The sequence below is a fragment of the Syngnathoides biaculeatus genome, chromosome 8 (assembly GCF_019802595.1).
Source record: "Syngnathoides biaculeatus isolate LvHL_M chromosome 8, ASM1980259v1, whole genome shotgun sequence".
NCBI lineage: Eukaryota > Metazoa > Chordata > Actinopteri > Syngnathiformes > Syngnathidae > Syngnathoides > Syngnathoides biaculeatus.
Window position 1 is genome coordinate 19,136,294 of NC_084647.1, and position 26,486 is coordinate 19,162,779.

Genomic DNA, 26,486 nt, shown 5'->3' on the forward strand with positions numbered 1-26,486 from the left:
TATCGACCATACTCAAGGATCTTTAGGAAAACAGAGGGAAGCAAATTTTGCTATTATAATGACTCAATCAGGTGCAAAGAAGGTTTACCTCCCGTTATATTATGATAAAGTTCTCAAACTATTTAATGTATTCACTATTGTAGTAGGAAGTTAACCGGAAACAAATATGCCGATCTTAGCGAGATCGGAAGCATGCCATAAATCATCAGTCCAATGATTGCTCAATAAAATATTTAAAACTCAATTAAGTTCCACTTATAAACAAATTTGTTAAAATTTCATTCTTTTTTAGTATAACTTGGATGTCTTATGACCCCCTCCAAATTACTTATAGCTTGTGTTTTTATTCCCAAAATTCCACAGGTAAAATGTACCCGAAATGTTCCACGCCTCCGCAAAGCTCCACCTGATTTCATTAAGGTGTCGATGCCTTTTGTGCCCCCCCACCAACCTTGTGTCCACAGCTCGTCCCATGACTCGCATGACCTTGACCACGCCCACCATCGTGGCCCGCTCTCAGCCCCGCAAGATGACGGTGGCCACGTGCGTGTCGGCCAACGGCAAGCCGCCCAGCGTGATCAGGTGGGACACCCGGCTCAAGGGCAAGCCCACCTTCCAGGAGACGCGCAACCAGAACGGAACGGTGACGGTGCGCAGCAACTACGAGATCGTGCCTGGCCGGGAGACGCACAAGCAGAAACTGACGTGCATCGTCACGTACCGCAACGAGAGGTTCACCGACAGCGTGGTGCTCAATGTGCAGTGTAAGCATCCGCACGGTTTTGTAGTCCTTTGAGATCATCTACGGTGCAAGGGACATCAATGCAATTGTTCCACGTTAGAGGGGGAGAACATGCAAACTCCAAATAGGCAGGTCCGGAATCCGAACCCGAGTCCTCAAAACTGTGAGGCCAGCTGCTCCACTGTGCCGTCTCAATCCAAACAAATTCGGTATTTACCTGAACTGCTTCCGCTAGCAAGATGGCTGCCAACAGAGGTGCTCATTTACAAATGTACCATCCTCTTGGAACATGATGAATAGTATACAATGTGGACAAATGGAGGGCTGGATGGTGATGCATAGTTTTCGAAGAGAGCCAAAAGTTTCCCATCAATTACCTTCAAATTTGACAGGATTAGTCTGTATCGTCACAAACTGTTTTACGAATATCTAAACAAAGATGGTCGAGGAATCAGTAGTGGGACACTGACAACCCATCTTATGTGATCTCTCTGATCTGATCTCTCACAACGGAAGTTCTGATGGACGTCGTAACAGAATTTCCCGTAGCGGACGTCCTGTTCTTCGTGTTTTGACCACAAATGGCATAAACTGAGCTTTGTGTTAGATGCAGCCATGGAGTGCCCGCCACAATAAATTACAATTATCAATTATAATGCCCGAATTGGTAGCCAAAATAGGTTGAGTGGGAATCTTTCATTCTGGTAGCGTTTGTCCCATAGCAAACAGAAGCAAATTGGTGCGCTCGGGGGGGGGGGGGGGGGGGGACTCAGCTTGTCGTCTGTGTTGTCGGGCGACCCACCGGCTTCAGTTTACAGTCAACGAAAGTAAACTCGAGCGACGCCTCCGCAAACAAGGAGAGACACAAATGAGGAGCTGAATATGCCGCACCTCTCGACTTTCCTACTAAATAAACACCCTGAGCCAAAAGGGCTCGTAATCAGAGCTAAATTATTTTGCACCTGAATATACAGTATGGAGTCATGCGAGAAAAGTAGTTTCAGCATTTGTAGGTTTTAGTTGAATGTGCTGTACTTATTTTGACGCTGTATGTGTAAAATTACTTGATGTAACCAGGTCAATAAAAGATGGGACGGGGCAAGCAACAAAATGATACATAACATAAATACGGGTTGAGAAGTATTTATTTTCTGATGTTGATGTTTGATAGAATCAAAAACAGTTGACATTTCTATTTAGCACTAGTAAACAAACCAAAGTGCATTTCATGTGAAACAAGTACATAGCTAGATGCAATTGAATCTGTCAGTTGTTGACAAATTGAAGTAGGGCTGCGACGGGTAGACTGCCGGATGAACTTTGGAGTGAAGCCAGCCAGCGAGGACAGAACGCAACACGTCTGTTTTGAGTGGAAGCAAATTCCTGATATTTTTTCAACATGGAGGTTCAACACAAGTGTATTTGTCTGACAAACCCTCCTCCCCCCCTCCCCCCGTGTGCAGACGAACCCGAGGTGAAGATCGAAGGTTTCGACGCCAACTGGTACCTGAACCGCCAGAACGTGCAGCTGACCTGCCGGGCAGACGCCAACCCCCCTGTCACCATCTACCAGTGGAAACTGTGAGTGTTTTTTTTTTTTTTTTAACCCAATTTTTTGTTCTTACCTTGTTAGTTTCTCTAACAAAAACAAAAACAAAATTGTTCTTTTTAATATATACCTTTTTTTTTCAACTATCCAACTTCATTTCTTTTCTCCCACTTTTTGCAACATTTTTAAATGTTTTGTTTTTAAATCCATCCATCCATTTTCTTTGCCGCTAATCCTCACGAGGGTCTGTCGCAGCTGTCAACGGGCAGGAGGTACACCCTAAACTGGTTGCCAGCCAATCACAGGGCACATTGAGACAGACAACAGTCACACTCACAATCACACCTAGGGGCAATTTAGAGTGTCCAATTAATGTTGCATCTTTTTTGGAATGTGGGAGGAAACCAGAGTGCCTGGAGAAAATCCACGCAGACATGGGGAGAACATAGAAACTCCACACAGGCGGGTCCGGGATCGAACCCGGGTCCTTAGAACTGTGAGGCCAACGCTTTACCAGCTGACCCACTGTGCCGTGTTTTTAAATCAAAATGTTTTATTCATCTTTTTCCTACACTTTTTTTTTCAATCCAAATTATTCATCTTTTTTTCATTGACATTTTTTGACCTTTTTAACCATATTTTTAAGGCCAATTTTACTAATGCAAATTATTGTCGTTTTTTACAAAAAATTATGTTGTAGTACCTGTTGCTGCTGTTGCTGTTTTTACCCAACTCATTTTGTTCTAACCACATTTTTTTCACTTTTTGTAAACCCCCAATTATTTTTCTTTAAACCAACTTTTCATAGCTTCATGCAAAGTCATGCACATCTCTACAGTATTCATAGACCTTTTCTTTTAGGGGAGGCACTGACCCACCAAGCACGTGTATGACAAATTTGTCCCACCCACGGGTAATAAAGGATAATGAAAAAAAAAGTGCATAATGAACACAAGTGAACAGAATGAGTGGGCGCGCCCAGCTTGGTCTCCATGTGGTGAAGCAGTTTTAAAGTTATGATACCGTGGCCTCCCCACATAAGAAAATCGAGGCAGATTTGTACAGAGGACAACAATCAACCCTCATTGTAAACAAGTGACACATTTAAGGTGGAACAATACATCAGGCGCGCTTACACGGATGATTTTTTTTTCTGTCGTCGTCACTAGTTCTTCATCTGAATACTGAACATTCATCCATCCATGCTTTTTCTCCACCACTTATCCTCACGAGGGTCGCGGGGAGTGCTGGAGCCTATCCCAGCTGTCAACAGGCAGGAGGCGGGATACACGCTGAAGTGGTTGCCAGCCAATCGCAGGGCACATCGAGACAAACAGCCGCACTCACAATTACAGTACACCTAGGGGCAATTTAGAGTGTTCAATTAATGTTACATGTTTTTGGGATGTGGGAGGAAACCGGAGTGCCTGGAGAAAACCCACGCAGCCACAGGCGTGTCCGGGATTAAACTTGGGACCTCAGAACTGTGAGGCCAACGCTTTACCAGCTGCTCCACCGGGCCGCCTGAATACTGAACATTTTTTATGAAAATAAATTAAATTGAAAGGCGACATTTTATAAATGAACTCACCCTTTCACATTCTTCCATTCGTCCATTTACCCTTGGGCGAGAGGCGGGCTACACCCGGAACTGGTCACCAGACAATTGCAGCATTCCTGTCATTTAATATGTCCAAATAAAATTGTGACATCCCGGGAACGAGACTTATGAGACATCTTGCACATTTACCTCCTTCCACATTTCTCAAAAATGAAAACTATTCCAACTATTCACAATCCATCTTATTCAGTATTCTTCATATTTCCAAATTTCCCATTGTTTTTTTTTTTTAGTGTTCACATTTTTCATGACAAAAGAGCAAAATTTATTAAAACACAACCAGAATCTTTTTAATCAAGCCTTTAGCAGTCTCACATTTCAATAGTTTTCACCATTTCATTTTTATTTTTTTTGTCAATCTCTTCAGCATTCAGTTGCAATTTTAACAGAAATTACATTGGCGTTTTCTTCTTTTTATTTAGTGTATAAAGCACGACACTTCTTGGAGTTGTGTAAGCACACTAAGGATATCTCCACTGCCCTTGCCGTGGTCCTTATCTCTGCTTGTTTGTTTGTTGTGATGGAGATAAGAAGGCGACCCGAGGCAGAGCACAGTGCCTCAATTAGAGTAATGATGGCAATGATGGTTTTTTATTTGCTGTCTGGTTTTGAAGTTTGGCGAGTTATCGTGGCTGTAGTGGTAATAAGGAAGGGAGTTAATGGAGAAACTGTCAAACAATCAGGATTCATTGAACCCTGCTGACTTTGAATGACTTTTGGAGAAATTTATGTGACTTTAAACAAGAAGCATGGCAGGTCTGCCGAGGTTTCGGGTTCCATTCTTGGGCCTCCTCGGCGGCGTTTGCACGCTTTTCCTGTGTGTTGCATGGGTCGTCTTCTCCGGCTTCCTCTCCACATTCTAGAAACATACACGGGAGGCTCATTGAAGCTTAGCAATTGTCCATAGGTGTGAATAGATGTGCCCTGCAGTTGACTGGCAACCAGTTCAGTCGGTACCCTGCTCCTTTTGGGAAAAGTCGCCTATGCTGGGCTCGAATTCATCCCCGACCCAAATGAGGACAAGCTCGATTAAAAATGGATGGATGGAAGAAAGAATTACAATACTAATGTGATGGAAATTGGATCAAATACATATATTCCTGTCAATTACAGCCGAGATAAGGTGCTAAAAAGTTAGCAGCTGCTATACTAGCATAGAGCAAAATAGCAACCTGAGTTTAGAATGGGAACCTTTTGCTAAAAACCAAAGCTAATTTAAATAACTCATATCACATGAACTGATCAAATCCAAATTTGAATGCGATTTCCAGTCATCATTTTGAATACTAGCAACTGCTATGCTAGTATATGGCAAGATAGCAGTCAGTTGAGAATATTGAGATTTGAATGGAAAAAAAAAAGATGAATTGCAATGTTAATCATGAAAATTAATTAAATCTCATGCTACGGTTGTTACACTAATATATGGCAAATTAGCGTTGAGTTAAGAAAGGGGGAATTTTTTACATGATGGCTTTAAACAATGTATTTATTTGGGTTCTCCAACCCTATCTTAACAACCTTATCTTGAAATTTGTTACGTGGACACTTTTAGGCACAAGTACACAAAGATAAATGTGGCAATTTATGCAGTAATTGCTCATCAGAGACGAGGTGAAGGAATAAGTCACGCCAGCAGAATGGATGTGGATTAATAGATCATTGTTGCCACGCCACGAGCCTCCTTCCAGTTAACATCTAATGAGGCGCCTTTATGCAGGCATAAATAAATATATATATATAAATATATATATGTATATAGCTTTCAGCAAGAGAAGCTTAGATAAAGAACCAAAAGGACGATGCAGGAGGGGGAGGGGGGGGGCGAGATAAAGGCAACAGAGAGGAGAGATGTGATCTAGGAAGACGAGGGCGCGGCGCTGACAGATCGGAGGGGACGGCCATTGGCGTGCTGAGAGCGAGACGCCAGATTTGTTGCGAAGGCTCCCCTGGGCTCGGCGGTGGAGGTCAGCGCAAGGCTGCGACGGAAGCGTCCGGAACAGGCTGGTCCGCGGGTTGCGTCACTCTCGGAAAAACTCACGGGAACGGATTTAAACTGAAAGGCTCTCTTTCCGGCTGAAACTGCCGCCATCGTGAAACCCTAACTGGGCAAAATGGCTCGCCTCACAAATTGTACGTTTTGGGCGTTTTTTGTTTTTTTTTGTCCTCTTACTTATACAAAACAAAAATGCAAACGCAAAAGGAAGTTAAGTGCTTGCTGGAATAAAATTGTGGAACGCAACTTGGACAAAATCAAACCAAATTTTCGGAGCCAATGACTCCCACTTCTCCATCGGCATCGCCGCTCTCTCACCATCCCCTCACTGGCGCAACCTCAGTACCATCTTCGCCGGCATCACGTATGAGACGGTGCCAACCTCTCGTCATTTAAGTTGTTCCTCAAAACCAACCTTTCCTGCTCTGCTTTCATCTGATGTTTTTTCACTCCCCTACGTACTCATTTATTTCTCAGTATTTTTTAATATATTTATTTCCATGCATGTTCATGTTACTCGATTGTTGTTACCTGTTTTTTGTGCTCTACAAATAAAATGTTATATATTCTTCTTCTAGACCTGAAAGTTTATCCGTCCATCCATTCAATTTCTTTTGCCGGTTATCCTCACGAGGGTCGCGGGGAGTGCCGGAGCCTATCCCAGCTGTCAACGAGCAGGAGGCGGGGTACACCCTGAACTGGTTGCCAGCCAATCGCAGGGCACATCGAGACAAACAGCCCCATTCGCAGTCACACCTCGGGGCAATTTAGAGTGTCCAATGAATGTTGCATGTTTTTGGGATTTAGGAGGAAACCGGAGTGCCCAGGAAAAGTACCCATGCAGGCACAGGGTGGACATGCAAACTCCACACAGGCGGGGCCAGGATCGAACCCGGGTCCTCAGAACTGTGAGAATAATATAGAATTTAATTATTAACTTTAAAAAAAATACCAAGCTTGTACAAGTGCGAAAAGAAGCTAACTTAATTACAAAATGTCAAAACAACTACTCACAAGTGTTAAAAATAATCAGTTATCAAAATAATGAAAAAAAAAAACAATCAATAATCATATTAAAGCATAATAACCATGAGACACTCATACAAATTTAAAAGGCTCACATTAAAGATGTTGAGGAAAAAGTGCACGTGGTCAAGCCATCAAAGCCTTCTGTGACCTTTTTTTTTTTGGGGGGGGGGGGTCCGGCACTCGTGTCTATTCATGTGCAACAAGGCCAACACAGAAACTGGGCAACTTATCTTTGTAAGTCAATACCTTTCACCCACCCCCACCCCGCACACACACCCACATTATAATAGAATAGATGGCACCCGATGGTTGACCGGATCAAATGCAGGAAAGCGGAAAGCGACAGCGTGACGGCAAACAACCTGAGGCGTCCTCTCATTCACACTTTATTATTTGAGCAGTTGGTCATCCGGGGGGGACTCTGCCCCCCACCCTCCCCCAAACAGAAGCGTTGAGCTAACACCCACATACACAACACAACCCAGACATTTTGACATCACTCCTCAGGCTGCAAGTTACCTGTTGGAACCTGGTCCCTTCCTTCCAATTTAGCGTGATGGATTGCGGTTGAGATACCTCCCCTGCATACACTTGCACGCTTATTTTGCCACATTTTCTGCCCCCCCCCAACCCAACCCCCCCTCCAACCTCCTCCAGGACTGCTTTTCCATCCTGTAATAATAAGATTGCCAGTGCGCGACCTGATGAAATGCAGACAATTAGCTGGTCGTCCAAAGAGTAAGCCCCTAAAAATGCAATGATTTTCATTTTTTAAATTTCCATTCAATGTAAACAGCGGTACATTTTCTTTTCATTTCATGATTTGTATTTTGTGTATTGTTTTTAGGTTTTTACTTTTATTTGGCTTAACTGTTTTTCTAATGGGCGGCGCGTTGGCCTAACAGTTCTGAGGTCCCGGGTTCGATCCCGGACCTGCCTGTGTGGAGTTTGCATGTTCTCCCCGTGCCTGCGTGTTTTTTCTCCGGGCACTCCGGTTTCTTCTTCTTTCTTCCTGGCAACCAGTTCAGGGTGTACAGCTGGGATAGGCTCCAGCACTCCCCGTGACCCTTATGAGGATAAGCAGCTAAGAAAATGGATGGATGGATGGATGTTTCTTTACATGAAAACTTGTTTTTTTTAATTTTGTGTTTAACAATTCCTCTCTATATATTGTATTTTAATTTGGAGTTATATTAATGCAAGACATACATTGTAATGTATTATTATTAATAGTCATATGGATGATAGATAAATATGAATAAACCAAAATAAAATAAATGCAACCATAAGATTTGAAGTAAAATAAAAACAGGCAGTTGAATGACTTAAGTGCGTAATTACCTTAAGCAGTTGGGAAGTCTCCGTAATTATCCAAAGCATTCAGAATAGGTATTACTAAGCGTACGATTGACAACCCCTTTATTTTCTATTTTATATATTATTAAGAAAACGTTCATGTTAATAGTAACTCATTTTTATGTTTCTATACTCCACTTAGATTTTCTTTTTTCTTTTTATATTGTATGTATATTTTGGACATTTGGCCACCCGCTTTCTGTCGGGTCCCGCTGGGGTTGCCGTGCAGTTTAGTGCAAATGGATGTTTTTTCTGCCTACCCGACCCGACAATTTTTCCTTCGGTTACCTTCCAGCCTGAACGGTTCCCTGCCGAGCAATGTCGAGATCAAGAACAACAGCCTGTTCTTCAAGGGCCCCGTCACCTACGACCTGGCCGGCACGTACGTGTGCGACGCCACCAACGGCATCGGCACGCGCACCGGGATCGTGGACGTCAACATCACAGGTAGGCGGATGTCCCTCGGCTGCACCTGGCTCTTTTCGCTCTGCCTGGCATGGCTTCATAACTAACGACAGCGATAAAGCAACTAACAAAGCTCTGAGCCGACTTCAACAGCTAGCTGCTGAGTGTGTGCGTGAGTAGGATATTGGCGGTGGCTAAGTATTAGCTTAACGCGGACATTGCTAACTGTATCCATATGCTAGCTGGTTGCGAAATGAAACGGCGCGGTGCCTGGAATAACATCAAGCAAACAGGTAGCGGCTTTATCGACGGGATGGATGATTCAGCCACCTTACGGTGGGCGGTGGAACATCGCACTTGAATTTATTTTGTGTTCCTTCTACACGGGGGTGGTGGCGTTATCGCTCCCCGTGTTTGCTGCTGACTCACATCCTGTCTCTGGGAACAGCTGACATACAGTGTCCTTTTTTTTTTTTTTTTAATTTGTTATTCCTTCTTGATGGGGGTGATGGTGGTGTATTATGCGATCATTCAGGTGTGAGAGGCGGCCGTTAGTCACCAGACAGGAAAACAAGGAAGCAATCAGCTCTCACCAAAGGCTCCCTGAATGCGACACAATGCCTCGCATAGACAAAAAGGGAAAGGCACTGAAGTAATTTTCTATATTTATACGAAGCGAGCCGGCTTTGTTCTTTTGCCGGCATCTGTCTCTTTGTGTTGAGTGACTCCAGAAAGCGGATACTTCATTTAAACGTATTCAGCTGCTTGATGTTTGCACACGCCATTTGAATACTGGCTGGTTTTCCAGTTCTAGTATGAGTAGATGCCGAACGATCGGGCCGCAGCCTATCCAGGTCATCAACTACTTAGGCCAGAATTTACTTGTGCCCCCAGGTTGTTTGGTGAAACGATGAAAGTTTACGCGATCGATCAAAACCACATTTGTGTGACGATAGAGCTGTTGGGGCGCTATCTTCAATTCACCCCGGAGCCTGTCTCTGGAGCGAACCAGTTGGGTTAGAATTAATTTGTACACCCACCTAGCTGGGGAATTTCCGAACGTATGACCGATTAATGCACAACAATAATATCAAATCATTGCAGCTTCAAAGCTGTTAATGTACAAATCTTTATTTCTTGATCAAATCATTGCAGCTTCAAAACTGTTAATGTACAAATCTTTATTTCTTGGGCTGCCTTTCTTGGGAGCAAACTAGTTGGGCAAAATGAATATTACAAACATTTAACTGACCAAATTTGGTAGATAAAATTTTTACCCCTCCAAACTGAAGTTGGAAGTGTGGATTAAAAGACGATTAGCTAGTGAAATTTAGCGTCTTAATGTTGTTTACCTGAATTTGAAGGTTAACCAGACCTCTGTTTCGGGCATGTTCCCAAAGGTCGAAACCAGTGTTTTTCCAGACATTTGCGTTACGAGTTCTCAGTGTAAGCCAAACAGCAGCTGGGAGTTTCGACATGACGGCCTGTCAAATTACAGGGCAACAGATGACTGTCAAACACAGGGTTGGTTGCCGTTTGATGCGGCGAGGAATGCGGGAGCGTGTCGGAACCTGCCCTCGCGCCTTCGCCCTCGGGTGCTACCTGGCAGGGAGATGAAACTGTAACCTGGTCCCATGCGGGTCTGGACTTGTCTCTATAGTGTAAAATGCCATTTCCTTGATGGTTCTCAGGAGCGCTTTAGTAAATGCATCTAACACACTACATAAATGACACAGTCATGGTCTCTAAGTCATGACTTTCCAACTGATAATATTTCCTAAAGACACAGTCATATTCTTTTCACTAATTAAATATAACTACTCTGTGAACGCCAAAATATCTGGGAGATAATTTGTTTTGCGAAGCCATAATCCAAATATCTTAATCAGCTATTTTACAATGAGATTAACATGACTCATGATACGTACTTGGTGGATTTTCATTGCATCCCGTTTTCTTCATTTTACCCATTTACCTGTTTGAATTTTAGTCGACTATTTTAAAGTGTACCGGATCAAAACAGAGAAAACGGGCTATTCGTTGGATATTAGCGAATGTGTAGAGCCCCACAAACTGGGAGAAAGTGTGACAGACAGACAGAATGTGAACTTGTGATTCAAAGACTTTAGGAACAAGGTTAGAGCTAACTTACTGACAGCTGGTGTTTTGTTGCTAGCAAATAGTGTTAGTCCAAAACGTTGTGATTTCATGCTGTAAAATGCTAATAACGTGATTCATGCTCGCTCAAAAAGGAGCAGACAAAGGGAATATGTGGTTTTACAAAGTGGTCAACATAGATGTACTGCTAGCATTTAGCTGTGGGATTAGGTGCAAAGACTCTTGACCTCCTTTGTCATCATGTAACTTGTTTTTTGGCTTAAGTTACTGGTGAATTCTTGTTTCTCCCCTCCCGAACCAGTTTGTTCACTGGCTGTTTGATTTTGATCGTAGGAGCAAACTAAGCACTGACTTATAGGGACGGGGATGGAGCAATGATCCAGAGCAATGTGATTTTCCGCTCTTGAAAACAGTAACAGTGGTCCACTAACTTGTTTTTTGGCATTGGCATCCGGTGAATTCTCGTTTCCCTCCCAGCCAAGTTTGTTTACCTGCTTTTACGTTTGATTTCCAGACATCTATTTTACAAGTGCAGCCACAGCATCGAGCTGCTTTAAAGGGCAGAAATGCAATCATTTCATATTTAGTCAATAACTCATTCATGGCTTGGCCTTTCCCAGCCGGCTCCGAACTCCATCTTAGGCGCTGACCAAAAATATAAGAGGTCCAGCGTCTTTCAGCATTGGGACATTACTCGAATGCGGCACGCCGCCACGAACAATGTGCATTATGCATGAGGGTGGACTGACACAGCAATATACGCCTGCCAGGAAAAACATCCCTGATTCCAGTTTTCACAGAGATAAAACGTCCGAGACATGCTGTTGTGTATCAGAAGGAATCTGTTTTCTCTGCGCCGGGAAGCAACACTGATGGAGCACTTAAGAGAGGCAAATTTTAATCAAACTCCTCGCTCTCCGCGCCGCCATTTGTCAGCGCTCAGCAGATAGCAGCGGCCAAGGAGCGCCTTGTTTCAATTAGTTTTGGGAGGAGGGCGTCGAACCGCGGCGAGTCACGTGGTCTTAAGAGCGCTTCCTCCAAGGACGCGCGTCGCTTGTTGCAATCTAATGAAGCACCCTCGTCTTTTAATCACTCCTCCCGTAAGATGGAAAAACAGGCCTGGGTTTACCAAAACAAATTGCTTATTCCTATTTAGCTTCCAACTCCACAAATCAGAAGCTTGTAAAGTGTCCAATCCGATTCATCAACTCGTTTGAGAAGGGGATCAAATGCGAATAGACTCGGGAATGAACTAACCGAACTAACTAAGCGAAATTTTAACTTTGGTTTGATTTGGTCACAGTCGTACAGAGGAGGAAGTCTGTCAGACCTGTCAATCACGGCGCTGATGCGTGCTACTGTACATTCCAAGAACTGGGGAATCAGAAATGTCCAAAAAAATACAATGGAATGACACTCAAACTCAAGAGTTCCCGCTAACAATGCAGAATACAATATTTATTTCTTCCCACTTACCTTAAAGCAGCAAAGCAAAGCAAATTTATTCATATCGCGCATGTAATCTTCAATTAATCTAACATGCTTGTTTTTGTTAGCATCAATCATTCAATCAACCTAAAACAAAGACATACTGAAGACAATTCAGTCTTCAATGAACTCGCATTTACCAGCACAGATAAGTCTTCAAAGAAGCTAACATATTTTTTTAAAACATCATACATTTGCATAAACATGAAAGACTTCAGTCTTCAATAGCCCCCCCCCCCCCCCCATACTGTAAATATTTTCATAAACACCAAAAACAAGTCTTCAACAAACCCGGCCAATGTTATGTTTATATGCAGTAATCATCAAAGTGGGGTCTGCAACAAACTTAACATCCATTTTGGCAAACATCAAAAGTTATTGATGGTCATTGAACCTCATTGTTGTTTTTTTAAAAGACCAAAGACAATTTGAAGTCCTCGGCAAACCGAATTTTGGGAAAGATCAAAAGACAATCTCCGGTCTCCAATGAACGTTGGATGTATTTTGATTCACATCAAAGACGCGGTGGCAACTTCAAACTAAGCTAACGCATGCGTTCGTGTAAAACGGAGAGAGGCAAGCCAGCGAAATGAACCCCGCACAGAAAAGCCACTTTGAACTCTTATTTTTGAAAGGCCGCAGTGCCAACCACTTGAGCGCCGTGCCGCCTGCGGCCATTTAAGAAGAAGGAAATCGGCCCCTTCATTACGCTAATCACCTTCCGAAACAAGCGTGCTCTGTTTTTGCGCGGCGGACAAATTGATGCTGCAGTCTTCATTTTCTTCACCGAACAATAAGTGGCGATGAATGGCCTCTCTGTTCGCAAAGGCCTGCCAATTACACCATAATCCGCCGCTCTATTGTCATTGTTGTCTTTTGTTTTTCACTGTACTGACAAATGTGGGAACATTTCTTTTCCCTCAGTCTGACTTGACCCCGGGGGAAAACACACCGCGCTAAGACGTTTCATCACATAGGTGGGGTTACTCCCCCCACCCCATCTGAAAGCTTGCACAAGATTTCGCTTGCGTTCAAAACTACTTAAAAAGTGCAACAATTATATAATATGATTTGTTGATTATAAGTGTTCCCAGATGGCGAACTAGGTAAGGGACTGCCACAAGATGGCGGCAAGTCACAGCGTGATTTTCTTCAACTGACTTCAACATAGTTCCTTTGCACCAAGATTGTGCCAAAGCAACGTTGTTGTATTGGACAGATACTTGGCCTCAGTGCGAAACCAGCTGTGTTAGCAGAGTTACATTTTCCATCCATCCATTTTCTTCGCTGCTTATCCTCACAAGGGGAGTGCCGGAGCCTATCCCAGCTGTCAAAGGACAGAAAGCGGGGTACACCCTGAACTGGTTGCCAGTCAATCGCAGGGCACATTGAGACAAACAGCCGCACTCACAATTACACTTTGGGGCAATTTGGAGTGTCCAATTAATGTTGCATGTTTTTGGGATGTGGGAGGAAACCAGAGTGCCCGGAGAAAACCGACGCAGGCAAGAGAGAACATGCAAACTCCGCACAGGCGGGTCCGGGATTGACACCGGGACCTCAGAACTGTGAGGCCAACACTTTACCAGCTGAGCCACCGTGCAGCCTGGAGATTTTTTTTTCAATTTCCTAAAAAGTAGTAGCACAGTTCTGAGGACCCAAATCCAATCCCAGCCCTCTCTGTGTGGAGTTTGCATGTTCTCCCCGTGCCTGTGTGGGTTTCCCCTCACATCCCAAAAACCTGCAACATTAATTGGTCACTCTAAATTGCCCCTAGGTGTGATTGTTGTCTGTCTCCATGTGCCCTGCGATTGGCTGGCAACCAGTTCAGGGTGTACCCCGCCTCCTGCACGTTGACAGCCGGGATAGGCTTCAGCTCTCCCGTGACCCTAGTGAGGATAAGCGTCTAAGCCGATGGATGGATGGAAAAAAAATCTCCAAGTCCTTGACCTTCCATGTAGCAAGGATGTGGAAGTACAAGGATGAACACTGTACATGTTAACTTCAAACAGCATCAGGCAAGCGTACAGTACGTCATCCCTGTTCAAAGATAAGCAGTTGTTGTTCACTTACTGAACCAAATGTCAACCAAAGCATGAATTTCAAACTAAGGGACGTACCAAACCAGGTTTTTGGTGTTCTGTTGCGCGCAGAGCAATCAAACATTTTTGTGGTTTCAGTGTTACAACCGGCCCACTGAGGGCAATCATAACTACGACGTGGTCCGTGATGAAAACATGTTTGATATCCGTGGTTTATCGGGATCAACGATGGGGGAGATGATATCCGATAAGTTAAGGTTCATCCAGCGGGCGACCCTTCCGGAGACTTGTTTTTCTATCTAAAGCGTCTTGTTTTTTTGTGTTTTTACCGAAGTTGAGATGCACAAAGCTTTCTGTTAAACCGGATCCGTCTAGAAAAGGAGGAAAGTTAACACGCTCGTGGATACAACTCGGCTGCGGGGAAAAAAAAGGGCAAAATGAGATGGCTCAGGCATATGATGAAAGTGGATTCTGGAAAGGATTGAAGGCCAAAAGAAACTTTACTCACTTCAAAAAACTCAACAAAAGTTTTTGGAGGATGTGCGACTAATCCAACGTGTCCCAATAGATTCTCATACTGGCAAGAAAGCGTTGACAAAAATATTACATATACATATATTTGGATGAAAAATAGACTGTGAAATAACTTACGTTAAACCGGTTGTTGTACGATGTCTAGTCAATTTTTTTCTTACTGTATTAACACAGAAATGAACCTAATGTAAATATTCAAAGTTTTTAGAAGTTTACCGAAACATTTTCGAAGATATCAAAAACAATATTGATTGTAAAAAGCATCAAATAAAATTTTGATCTTTCCATCAATCAATAGTAGGACAAATCAACGAACCTATTATAATTTTTTGGTGAACAGACATTTTAATATGCTCGTTGATCGTAATTTACATATATGTAAACTTCAAAAACAAATGTGCATCTTTAAATAGCCTAATGTAATTTTTCATCTGCAATGTATCTAACGCGTTTTTGTAAAGTTAGTCTTTAAAGTGTATGGAATGTCTATTTTGTAACGTAAATTATCTTATCTTGACGAAAATATACGTTCAACTGTTCCATAAAATGCATATCCTGTCCAATGTTTTTACCAAAAAATAGGTTTATGAATTAAAGTCCGCGAACTTTGACCTAGTTTCTCTGACCTGCAAAATGAGTCATTTTGCGGGCGGACCTCTGATGTCACAAATTCTGGGATGGGCTGTTTTGGAACGATAAGCCGGGAGTCTTTTGTATTCACGCCGAAGAAAAACCCATTCCTTCCGAGAATTCCTCAGTGATTGTAAGATAAAACCAATCCGTAAAAATGATTTATTATTCTTTTTATTTTATTTTATTATTATTATGATCAAAACTGTGCCAAACAAACATGAGCGTTCATCTGAGATGACACACTGTGGTGACCCCTAATGGGACAAGCCAAAAGAAAGCAGCATTATATTATTATATTATTACTTATTTTTGAAAATATGCCAACTTAGACTACGTTATCGGCTTCTGTGTGTTTTGGTGCAATAATAAGCATTTTACACGTAAAGTAGTTGTCGCGTACCAAATCACTAAATCCACAGAGTTTGCATAACTTCAAAACAAGACCGAAAACTTCTTATATACATTCAGAATATCTAAACTTTTACTATTTATCAGTTTATGACTAACTCATCCAAACAAGAACTTCACAAACGCAAAAAGCTCGTCTTCTTCACCGTCTTCGTGGGACCCTTCAGAATAATGTTCATCGCTCGAATCATGGGAAAATTCATCTGCGTCCTTCCAGTGTATTCCCACGGGATCCGTGTTGTTGTCACAACGTCGTACGTCACGGCCTTGATCGGGTTTCTCCGCCACATTTCCGTCCTTTCCAGCGGAGATGGCAATGTGCGATCATTGGTAAAATATTGTATTGTAAAATAAAAATGTTTCCTTCATAATGGATTTAAGGTTCATATTCAGCAGAAAAACTGTATAATATTAGCAAAAAAGTGCACTGCGGTACTTCCATTCCCTTGAATGAACCTGACAAACATTTTTCTAAACACCAACGAGATTCTATTAACCTAACGCACTTTTGTAAGCGTCCGAGAGAACATTGAAGACTTCAATGAACCAAAGATACATTTTTGTTGAAGATTAATTTATGCCCGTGAAAACATTGTAGACAATTTAGAGACTTCAGTGGAGCAGACATAAGACTTTGTCTTGCACCTGTTCTTTTCAAGTGGTTTGTAACGGCGAATGGGGAAGCATTCTGGACTGAATTTGTATCACGTTAAGGTAAAGCCGGTATTGCAAGAACTCTTTTTGCTTCCTGTGAAGCAGACTGCACGTTGTCACTCCACGTACACACCAGGAAGTTAAAAATCACATCAGGTAACGGTTGGCATTGTTTTGTTTTTTCCTCTTTTTTTTTTTTTTATTTATCAGAAGACAAACAGCCGCCGCCTCGCGCTGCTTCTCTGTGGAATTAAAGTCGCAACGAGTTGGCGTGTATCAACACAGAAGCGCAACTGTTCGTCCGTGCTCCCTCAGCCACGTTAAATTTGTTTGTCACTCCGACGTTTATCTCAATCGTCGCCCTCGACAAACGACGCGGTGCCGTGCATTATTCACGGGAGCAAAACAAAAAAAAAGACCGCATCTGTGTGTGGAGTAGTGTTCAAAATAAAAGCAGTCCAATGTGACTAAACAGATTAATCCAAGTTTTTTGTATATTTTTTATTCCTATATGTCAAAAAAGTTGTTGCAGTAGATTCTCAGAAAACCCACAATACCCAACATTCATGATATACACCCTCTTAAAACTTTGCAATTAGGCAATTTGTTGAAAGGGGGGTGTTCAACAACAACAACAAAAAATAGCTGTCTGCCATTGTCTTTAGCAAGCCGAAACTATTTTGTACAAACTTTTTTGTTGTTTGAATCACTAAACTAATATTTAGTTGTATGACCACTTTGTCTAACTGCTTAACATTTGTGTGGCATGGAGTCAACCAACTCGTGGTGGTCCTTTTCATCACTCCAATATTCCTTAACGACATTCCACAATTCATTTACGTTTCTTGGTTTTGCTTCAGAAACAGCATTTTTTGATGTCACCCTGCAAGTTCTCAATTGGATTCATGTCTGGTGTTTGGGCTGTCCACTCTATGAGATTAACTTTGTTGTTAAGAACCAAGACTTTTCACGTTTACTATTGTGTTTGGACTCTTTGTCTTGTTGAAACACCGATTTTGAAGGCATGTCCTCCTCAGCATAAGGCAACATGGCTTCTTTAAATATTTTTTGACATATGCAAACCGATCCACGATTCCTGATATGAGATGAATAGGCCAAACGCCATAGTAGGATTCCCATATCGTGATGCTTGCACCACCATGCTAATGCTGTCTTCACTGTGTACTGAGGCTCGAATTCAGAGCTTGGGGGTCGTCTCGCAAACTGTCCGCGGACCCTGGACCCAAAAAGAACAGTTTTCCTCTCATCAGTTCACAAAATGTTCCTCCATTTCTCTTTAGGCCAGTTGATGTGTTCTTTGGCAAATGCTTGCCTCTTCCGCGCATGCCTTTGCAGGGGTTCCTGCATTTAAAATAGATTAACTTCACCCAGACGTCTTCTCACAGGTAACTCTTTGCTCATCCTGGAGCTGATCATTTGGCTGAGACTTTGCCATACAGGTTATTCTGGGATCCATTTTTTGATGGTTGTCTTCCGTTTTCTGCCACGTTTCTCTGGTTTTGCTCTCCATTTTAAGGCATTAGAGATCATTTTAGCTGAACAGCCTATATATTTTTTTTTGCACCTCTTTATAAGGTTTCCCCTAATCAAATCACGCTGTTCTTCTGAACAATGTGTTGAATGACACATTTCCCTCAGGCTTTCATGGGGAAATGCATGTTCGAGAGGTGCTGGCTTCATTCTTCAATAGGGACCACCTGATTCCCACCTGTTTTTCATACAATTGAGGACCTCACTGATTGAATGCCATGCTGCTATTTTTTTTTTCAACACACCCCTTTCAACAAATTGCAAATTTGCACAGCCTTAAGGGTGTGTTTATCATGAGTGCTGGGCCGTTTTGGTTTTCTGAGAATCTACTGCAATTACCGGTAACTTGTTTGACATGTAGCAAGAAAAAATGTACTGAAAATGTGGATTAATCTGGTCGCTCACATTGGACTGCTATTATTTTTAACACTACTGTATTTGTGGCTTACAGGGAAGGCATTGGCATTTGAACAGGGATTTTCAGACTTTTTACCATGTCATGGTGAAGAAAAATAATTTCAGGACTCCCACTAATTATAACTCTCAGAGTAATAGTGAGCTGCGCTTTTAATCATTTGCCTTTATTGCAGCCTGTCAAAAAAAATCTCCTTTTAAGAAACCAATCCCATTGTGTAAAAAAGGTTGGGGCACCGCCGTTGCGTATGATTGCACGCCAGCGTGGAGCGTAGGGCGGACGCTGCCGGTCTGCTCGACTCGTCTCTGCCTTGTCGCTCGCCGAAACGCCCTTCGACCGACGCGGTCGGTTGCACAAATGAGTTCAGAGCCGTCGGGCCAGCGGCGGACCGACGCGTCCTCGCTGCAGGAGGGCCAGCCTCAGCCAAGATCAGCCTCATTATCCAAATGAGGCATTAGCATCAACGCGCTTCAAGAACACGTGTGTGCATCATTTAGCTCGCACTTAAGATAATGGTGGTTGAAGGGAAATTTGCCCAAAATTGGTACTTGTAAATATCAATCAATTCAGTCATAAATGGACCTAACCTGGCCATTTTCGTAAACATCAAAGAAAATTACGTTTTTTGTTTTTTTTTCAACAAAAAGTCTTGAAATCTTCAAAACCTAGCGTACTTGTTTTATACTGAAGATCAGATGTCTTCGATGACCTGAATGTAGGTTTTCATATACATCAAATACTATTTAGTCTTAATGAACCTACCAACAATGACGCAACATCAGATAATTTAGTCTTCAAGCAATCAATTATACTTTTATTTTCTTGCAAATCTCAATGTTACCATTTCATGAACAAAACTTAATTTTTCATTTTGTCGTCATCGAAGCCAAGGGATTTTTCAGAATCCAATTTACCCATTTGATCAATATCCAAGACAATTTCAGAATTTGTGAACTTAGTGTACACTTTTGTAAACATCTGAAAATTAACAGTCTTCAGTGAACCTGACGTACTTTTTCAGAAACATCAAAGCAAAATTTGAGTCTTCAATTGTCCAAATGTACGAAGATCAAATCATTTCGAGCCTTGTCTGAACCTGATTCAGTTTCACAATCTTCAAAAAAATAAAACAGACTTCAGCAAGCCAAACATAGACATCGAAGACAACTAAGTGCGGAGTCTCCAATGTACATCAAAGACCATGTGCAAAAAGCAAATTTGAGCTTTCAAAATTCACTTATGAGCCATATGGATTTCTTTGCATCCTGTTTTTCGGAATGCGCGCTGGATTTCGTGTAACTCGGACATGTTGCTCACGGAGCTACTGCTTTTTATTTATATATTTTTATGGAAGCGAATTGACAGCGGCATCACAAGATGGAAAAGGAGCTTTGGAGCAGGGACTGGGGGGGATTCTCCTTCATCTTACTGTCATGGAGGAATAAAATGTCACCCGGGGAGTACACGTGACAGGCAAGCGCCATTTATCATCAGCAACATTTTTTTTTTCTGTCTGCAAACTCTGCTCATTTGGCCTTTCCGGAGGGTACGAGCACAGCACAGGACGGGACTGAGATGGCCCAGCGCCTCCTTCCCGATGTCACGCCGACCCGAGAGCACCGTCATCAAGGTTGCATGCTGTCCCGAGGTCCTGGATTAAAAAAAAAATTAAATCAAGCGGTGATTTGGAAAAACATATAAAAGCATCAAGAGGAGAAATAGGATGGTAAAACGAGCCCGAGCGCCGGCTGCTTAAAAAGAGCACGAGCGTGCACATTTGTGCGCCGTAATGCTCGCTGACCTAATAACTCATCCTTACGTCACGTCCACTCTGCACTGCAGCCTCTCGCAGGCAAAATGTGCATTAGGGAAGCCACACGAGTTGTATAAACAGATGTCGCTTGTGCTCCTTGAAGGGGCATTAAGGAACTCTTCATCAAAGTGTCTGTTTGAATCAGTTTTTTTTTAAAAGCAAACAATTCAAGTAACACATAGTAGATTTATATATATAAAAAAAAAATAGGTCAAGTAATTTGTCCGGTGATAAATACGTGAAATTAATATTGAATGTAATATTAATAAAGGTGGAATGGTGGAGAATCTGATGAGATCGTTGGCCTCACAGTTCTGAGGACTGGGGTTCAAATCCTGGCACCACCTGTGTGGAGTTTGAATGTTGTCCCCGTGCCTGCGTGGGTTTTCACCGGGTCCTCCGGTTTCCTCCCACATCCCCAAAACATGCAACATTCATTGGACACTCTAAATTGCCCCTTGGTGTGATTGTGAGTCCGACTGTTGTCTGTCTCCATGTGCCCTGCGATTGGCTGGCGACCAGTTCAGGGTGTACCCCGCCTCCAGCCTGATGACAGCTGGGATAGGCTCTAGCACTCCCGCAACCCTTGTGAGAATAAGCGGCTCATAAAATGGATGGATATTAATAGGGCAATAAAGATTTAATAAAGTTTTTTAGAGGAATATTAAAGATTTTCAAAATAATTAAATACAAAATCTAGCATTGAAATAGCTATATTTGCAAAAATGTATGTGTACATATACCAAACAAGTTTTAATAAAAATTGGCAAATTACTAAAGTAATATGTGATGAAAAATTATTAGAATAAAATAATCATATATAAATAAAAATATAAACTTTAAATTAAAAAAATAATAAAAAAATAGTAAGAGAATGAATACCTTTACAAATGAAAATAAGTAAACTGAAAATGTTTTTAATAAGTCTACATATAAAAAAATCATAATATTAGTAATAATAATCATAAATAAATATGCTCTATATTTGAATAAAAATACTATTGAATAGTAATACAATTTGTATTAAAGTGTGTGCTTTTACATATGAAATTAATATGTAAATAATAATTAAATAAAAAAAGAAAATATAAACAAAAATATTGGAAGGTAAAAATTAGAAAATTTTAAAATTGCGAAAAATAAAATAGAAATTCAAATGTAAGAAATTATAGTCACTAAAGATTGATGATGATCACAATAACCAATTACTAAGCAACCAAAATAGTTGTTTTGTTTTTGTTTTTTTGTTTCCTGAAATCTTCAAATTTTGTAACAAAGGTGTGTGTCAGTGCATTCAGTTTGCCGGTCGCTTCACGTTCCTGCATTCCTGTTCTCGAAAGCAACCCAACGTAGCGGTCATAGCGAGTGTGTGACTGAGCGGACAGCGGTGGATGCACCGGTCCAAGCCCCACCACTGCTGCTCCTGTGAGATAAAAAATAATTATAATAATAGCATCCTGGCTTCCTCCGAAAAGAAGCGTCCTCCGAGTCCCAGCATGTCCATCTCGCATCCGCCACCGATCACGTCCGCGGTGTTTTGATGCGCGTATTTCAGCGTTATCTCGTCCGCCACGTACCCCGAGGCCCTGCCATGAGGATATTTGACATGCTTTTGTCTTTTCAAAGGAAACTTGTTGTTGTCGTCACCCATGTCATGACACGCAGTTGCCTCTTTTAAGATCCTTCTTGGAGTTTTAGTAAATGTGACAGATGAACCAGAGCTGTGTGGAAGGCAAGGCCGCGCCAGAGCTGATCCCGTGACTCCATGGGACACGTTTATGAAGTGTGATTGAAAAGTCACTTAGTGCACTTGGATTTTTATTGACGAGACATGCTCCACTGTCGATTACAGGAAGTAACTATGTCTGTTAATAAAAGTTCACAATGACTTTCCGAATACCTTTTATAAACTAATTTCAGCTCTGTTCGTGTTGTTTTCATGTCTCCGTGTATGCTTTTTCATCTAAAAAAGAAATACATTCAGCTCCAAGAGCGAACTGGGCTTGATGTATACAACATTGATGAAGCAATAAGTGGGATGCTGAATATCATCTCGGCCTACTAAATAAACCAGTAGGCTATTCAGTAAAAGTGTCGATGAACCACTTAATGAAAAATGTTGCGGGATTGAAATCAGGTTAGCGTTTTCTTTCATTTTCTGGACAATCCGGACCAACGAGTTTACGGAAAGATCCGTCATCTTTCCCCCACTAGAGATAATGATGCTAATAATTCACGTTTGGGAACTTGCGAAAATGCCTCTGAGTTTAACGGCTTTTTTCATGACTGAATGCCCGGCTGCCTTGAGTTTGGCAATATTTCCAAGGCAGGTGTCAAGAGGTGGCGTCACCTGATCCTTTATGGGAACGGAGCAGCGGGAGGTCTTTCATGTCCTCCAGCTTGTCCAGGCTAATTAGGCTCCGATGACGAGACCGACGATGCGCCCCTTCATCGAAGGCCGAGGATTACTGGAAAGCCTTTTCCCATATTTATCCCGCTTTCGACGGGGTGGGAGGACATGTTCTTGGGGAGGTCGGCCTCTTATTCGTGTGTGTAATGAATGCCTGTGTCGCCGTAATCCCATTAGGCGGTCACTTTAAAACCTGAGCTGATATTGGAGACGATGTTATAGCGAACAAGAGAGACCAGCTCTTTGGATTTAGCGAGAGTGGCAATTGAGATTATTAATAAAAGAACAAGTGGGAAATCTCCAAAAGATGTGTTGTTAGTTATTTCGGCTTCTCCATGTGCTTAAACAGCAGAGATTGATATGGTAGGTTGACCACACCTTGGGAGCATCCTGTTAGCATGTCAAGCTAACAACAGCGTAGTCCTGTTATTTTAAAGATGATATCAGTACTTTGCTCACATTGGCACAGACAATATGTTTACCTGAGTTCATTTTGAGTTGAAGAAATGGATGCTAGCATTGCCTTCATCCCACAACTCCCAATTATAGAAAAATCTCGAGCATTTTCTGTTGTTTTGTGAGGGATACACTTGACTACGGGGGGGTACTTATGGCCACGCTACCCTGAGAACGCCCAATCTCGTCAGATCTCGGAAGCTAAGCAGGTTTGGCCCTGGTTACTACTTGTATTGGAGACCGCCTGAGAATACCATATACTGTAAGCTTCTCTCCCCGGCTAAAATGCAGAGGGGTTGCGTCAGGAAGGGCATACGGCATAAAACTGTGCCAAACAAATATGCGTTTTTCTGAGGTGACACACTGTGGCGACACCTAATGGGACAAGCCGAAAGAAGAAGACACTTAACTATGGGACAACCATGTAGCTTGATCCAACCCACATGGCATTATCTGTGTTGGTTTTAGTTTGAGGAAATGTAAGCGAGCAAAACCATGATATCGCAGGGAGCAAACTTATGCCAAGTCAAATTATTTGTAGTCCATCTGTCACACCAACGTGGATAAAACAACCTCGTGTTTACGAGGAAATTGACTGTCATCCTCATGTTGCGAGGGTAACATGAGTACCGTAATTCCCGGCCTACATAAGCCTCACCCAGTACATTTTTAAAGGAAATACCATTTGGTACATAGATACGCCGCAGCCGTGTAAAAGCTGGAAGTGCCCACATTGAAACCGATATTGAAAGACGAGATAGTTACAAAGAAAGACGGTACACAGAGAGTTTAATGCTAGAGCCGCCGCGCTAACGCTAGCGCCGCGCCAACTGGACCAGTTAAAAATCACTGAGACACAGCAGTAACATGCTAGCGCAGCGCTAACAGGGCCGGACCGCTAAAAGTCACGTCCTCGCCACATATATTCCACCGGTCTCACTCTTACCTTTTCCGCTCGAGTGCCCCCATGCGGCCGTTAGAAAAAAATGCACAAATTAGCCGCGTCACCGCATAAACCGCAGGGTTTAAAGCATGTGAAAAAACTGTTGTGGCTATTAGGCCGGAAATTACTGTATTAGGGGAAAAAAATTAAAATACTGCATAGCTTAGAGTTCATTTTTGGTTTTAAACGTTTTTTCTTTCACAAATGATTAACTTTTACGAGGACAAAAATGCATCCATTCATTCATCATCTAAATCCAGGACTGATCGGCGCACTCCACATCTAAAATGTTAAAATCTTCTTCTTCTTTTCCTTTAGGCTTGTCCTGTTAGGGGTCGCCACAGCATGTCATCATAAATGAACGCAAATTTGTTTGGCACAGTTTCGCGTCGAATGCCCTTCCCGACTCAACCCTCTGCATTTAGCCGGGGGGAGAATCTAAAATGTTAAAATAAAAAAAAAAAAAAAAAACAACACGAATAGAAACTCAACCATGTTCCATGCTGTATTTTGCCAATAAGCTCAACGGCAACTAACTAAGGATTGTGTTGCTCTGATAAGGAATCAAGAATCAAGGCTGTCGAGATGTATGCATTGATTTAGAAGCAACAAACACGGCTTTAAAGAAAGGAAGGGGGGGGGGTGTCACAAAGGTGATATGGAGCCGCTCGTCTTTCCACTTTCGCGTTGGCACATGTACCAAGCAGACATTCTCATTCCTGGGAGAATACGGACGAAGGCGGGGGTGGGGGCGTGTCAAGTGGAGCACAAGGTGTGCTGACGTGACTAAGTGAGGATGAAGAGGACAAGAAAGGAGGAAATTACAAGGGCGACGTGCAGACAGCAAGGTGGAAGGACAAATAAAAGATGACATCTTTCTTTTTTTTTTAACGATGTCCTGATTGAGACGCTATGTAACGCGTCCGTGCGAAGCTGAAATGTACACAGCATTTCATTGTTATTCTGTGTTGAAGCAAATCTTCTGAATTGTTTTATTACGGCCAGTTGTCTATGTGTAATGATAAAAAGTTGTTCTACTTCAATGTGGCCGGGGGCAAAAATGAGTTTGACTCCCAAGACTTACAGGATACAGTCATACTCTTATTTATTTATTTTTGCGTGTTTCATAAACACAGACTGAAGTGGGCCCCCCATCTCCCTCAGCAGAAAAGGTTTCCCCATCCCTGCCCCAGAAGAGATTAAGTTCCGATGAAAAATCCCCAAAAGCTCGGCGCCGTCGCCTTCTCTCGAGTCGTCGTATTTGAAACATTATTAATAACGCACATTGGAAGTGACTTACAGGGTGTGGAATTGTCTCTGACAGCGCGCGGGAGGGAGCCGGCGTTCCACCAACACGTCGTCGCTAGCGGCAACACCTGCCAACAGACTGATAAAACAGCCCTGATCCTGTTCCCGGCAACACAAGGCAGCCTCTATTAGCGACGCGCCGAGAAAATATTCCGATAGCGCCTTAACCTTGACTTGGAAGCACTAAAACGTACCATTGAGATTAATAGGTGCCAAGATGCGCCGTGAAAGGCCATAATTCAATGCAGGGGTGTGATAGATTTATACAGGCAATGAATAACGTGAAATACTGCATTTTTTTTTTAAAACTCCAACTCCCCCATACTCTGTAGAAGTGCATTCATCATCGCGTTTTCGCATCCGATGCAATCAGGTGGAAGATTTATAACCCCCAAACATTTTTTGTGACGAAACTGATTGTATGGGATGTGCAGAAGTATTGGGACGCTTGGCTGGAAGGAAATCATGAATTGTAGGGAGCACATTTTACCTTTGCTGCGTTTAAATGTTGACTGAAGAAAGTGGGAAAATTGAGGATCCCGCCAAGTGATTATTTATTTATGCATTTCAGGTGTGTATATAATAGAATAAAGTTTCCGTGCAAAGTTCTGGTGTGCAGTAAGTCGTTGAGATATTGCAGAAGGGAAAATGGAGGTCATTCATTCATTCATTCCATCACACTCCTTTGATCCTGACTTGCAGTGGCAAATACATCTTTTTGTACATTATAATCACTAAAATCTGGGACATCAACAAATTTCGGTTGCGTTGCAGACGTCACAGAGGAATAATGGACGTCATTTATTTGGGCCTGCCTCGGCGTGCCGCCGCGGGAAAAGAAGAAAGAAGTTTGTTGCAAACATAACCCACGGTCATTACGCGGACAGGAAATGAAAAATAACCTCACATAACCGTAATGGCGGTCATTTGTACAGGCCCAATTTGACGGGCTGGCGAGGAAAGGAAAGGGAAATTATCGAGACAAATACAAGAACTGAATCTAAAGTCAAAGATG

The 26,486-nt window shown here is 42.4% G+C and overlaps 1 protein-coding gene and 1 long non-coding RNA gene across 5 annotated transcripts in view; one reads left to right on the top strand and one right to left on the bottom strand.

Moving 5' to 3' along the window:
• Positions 1 to 26,486, top strand: part of nectin1b (nectin cell adhesion molecule 1b) — a 119,812-nt gene that overhangs the window by 85,084 nt on the left and 8,242 nt on the right. For all 4 annotated transcript variants that reach the window (XM_061827530.1, XM_061827531.1, XM_061827533.1 and 1 more), the window contains 3 exons: positions 465 to 764; positions 2,206 to 2,323; positions 8,589 to 8,740. In XM_061827530.1, coding sequence (XP_061683514.1) covers positions 465 to 764; positions 2,206 to 2,323; positions 8,589 to 8,740 — 570 coding nt within the window. The remainder of the gene's footprint in view (positions 1 to 464; positions 765 to 2,205; positions 2,324 to 8,588; positions 8,741 to 26,486) is intronic.
• LOC133504854 (uncharacterized) overlaps positions 20,077 to 26,486 on the bottom strand; it is a 28,220-nt gene continuing 21,810 nt past the window's right edge. Inside the window, exon 4 of the long non-coding RNA XR_009796093.1 lies at positions 20,077 to 20,192. This is a non-coding gene — a long non-coding RNA (uncharacterized LOC133504854). The remainder of the gene's footprint in view (positions 20,193 to 26,486) is intronic.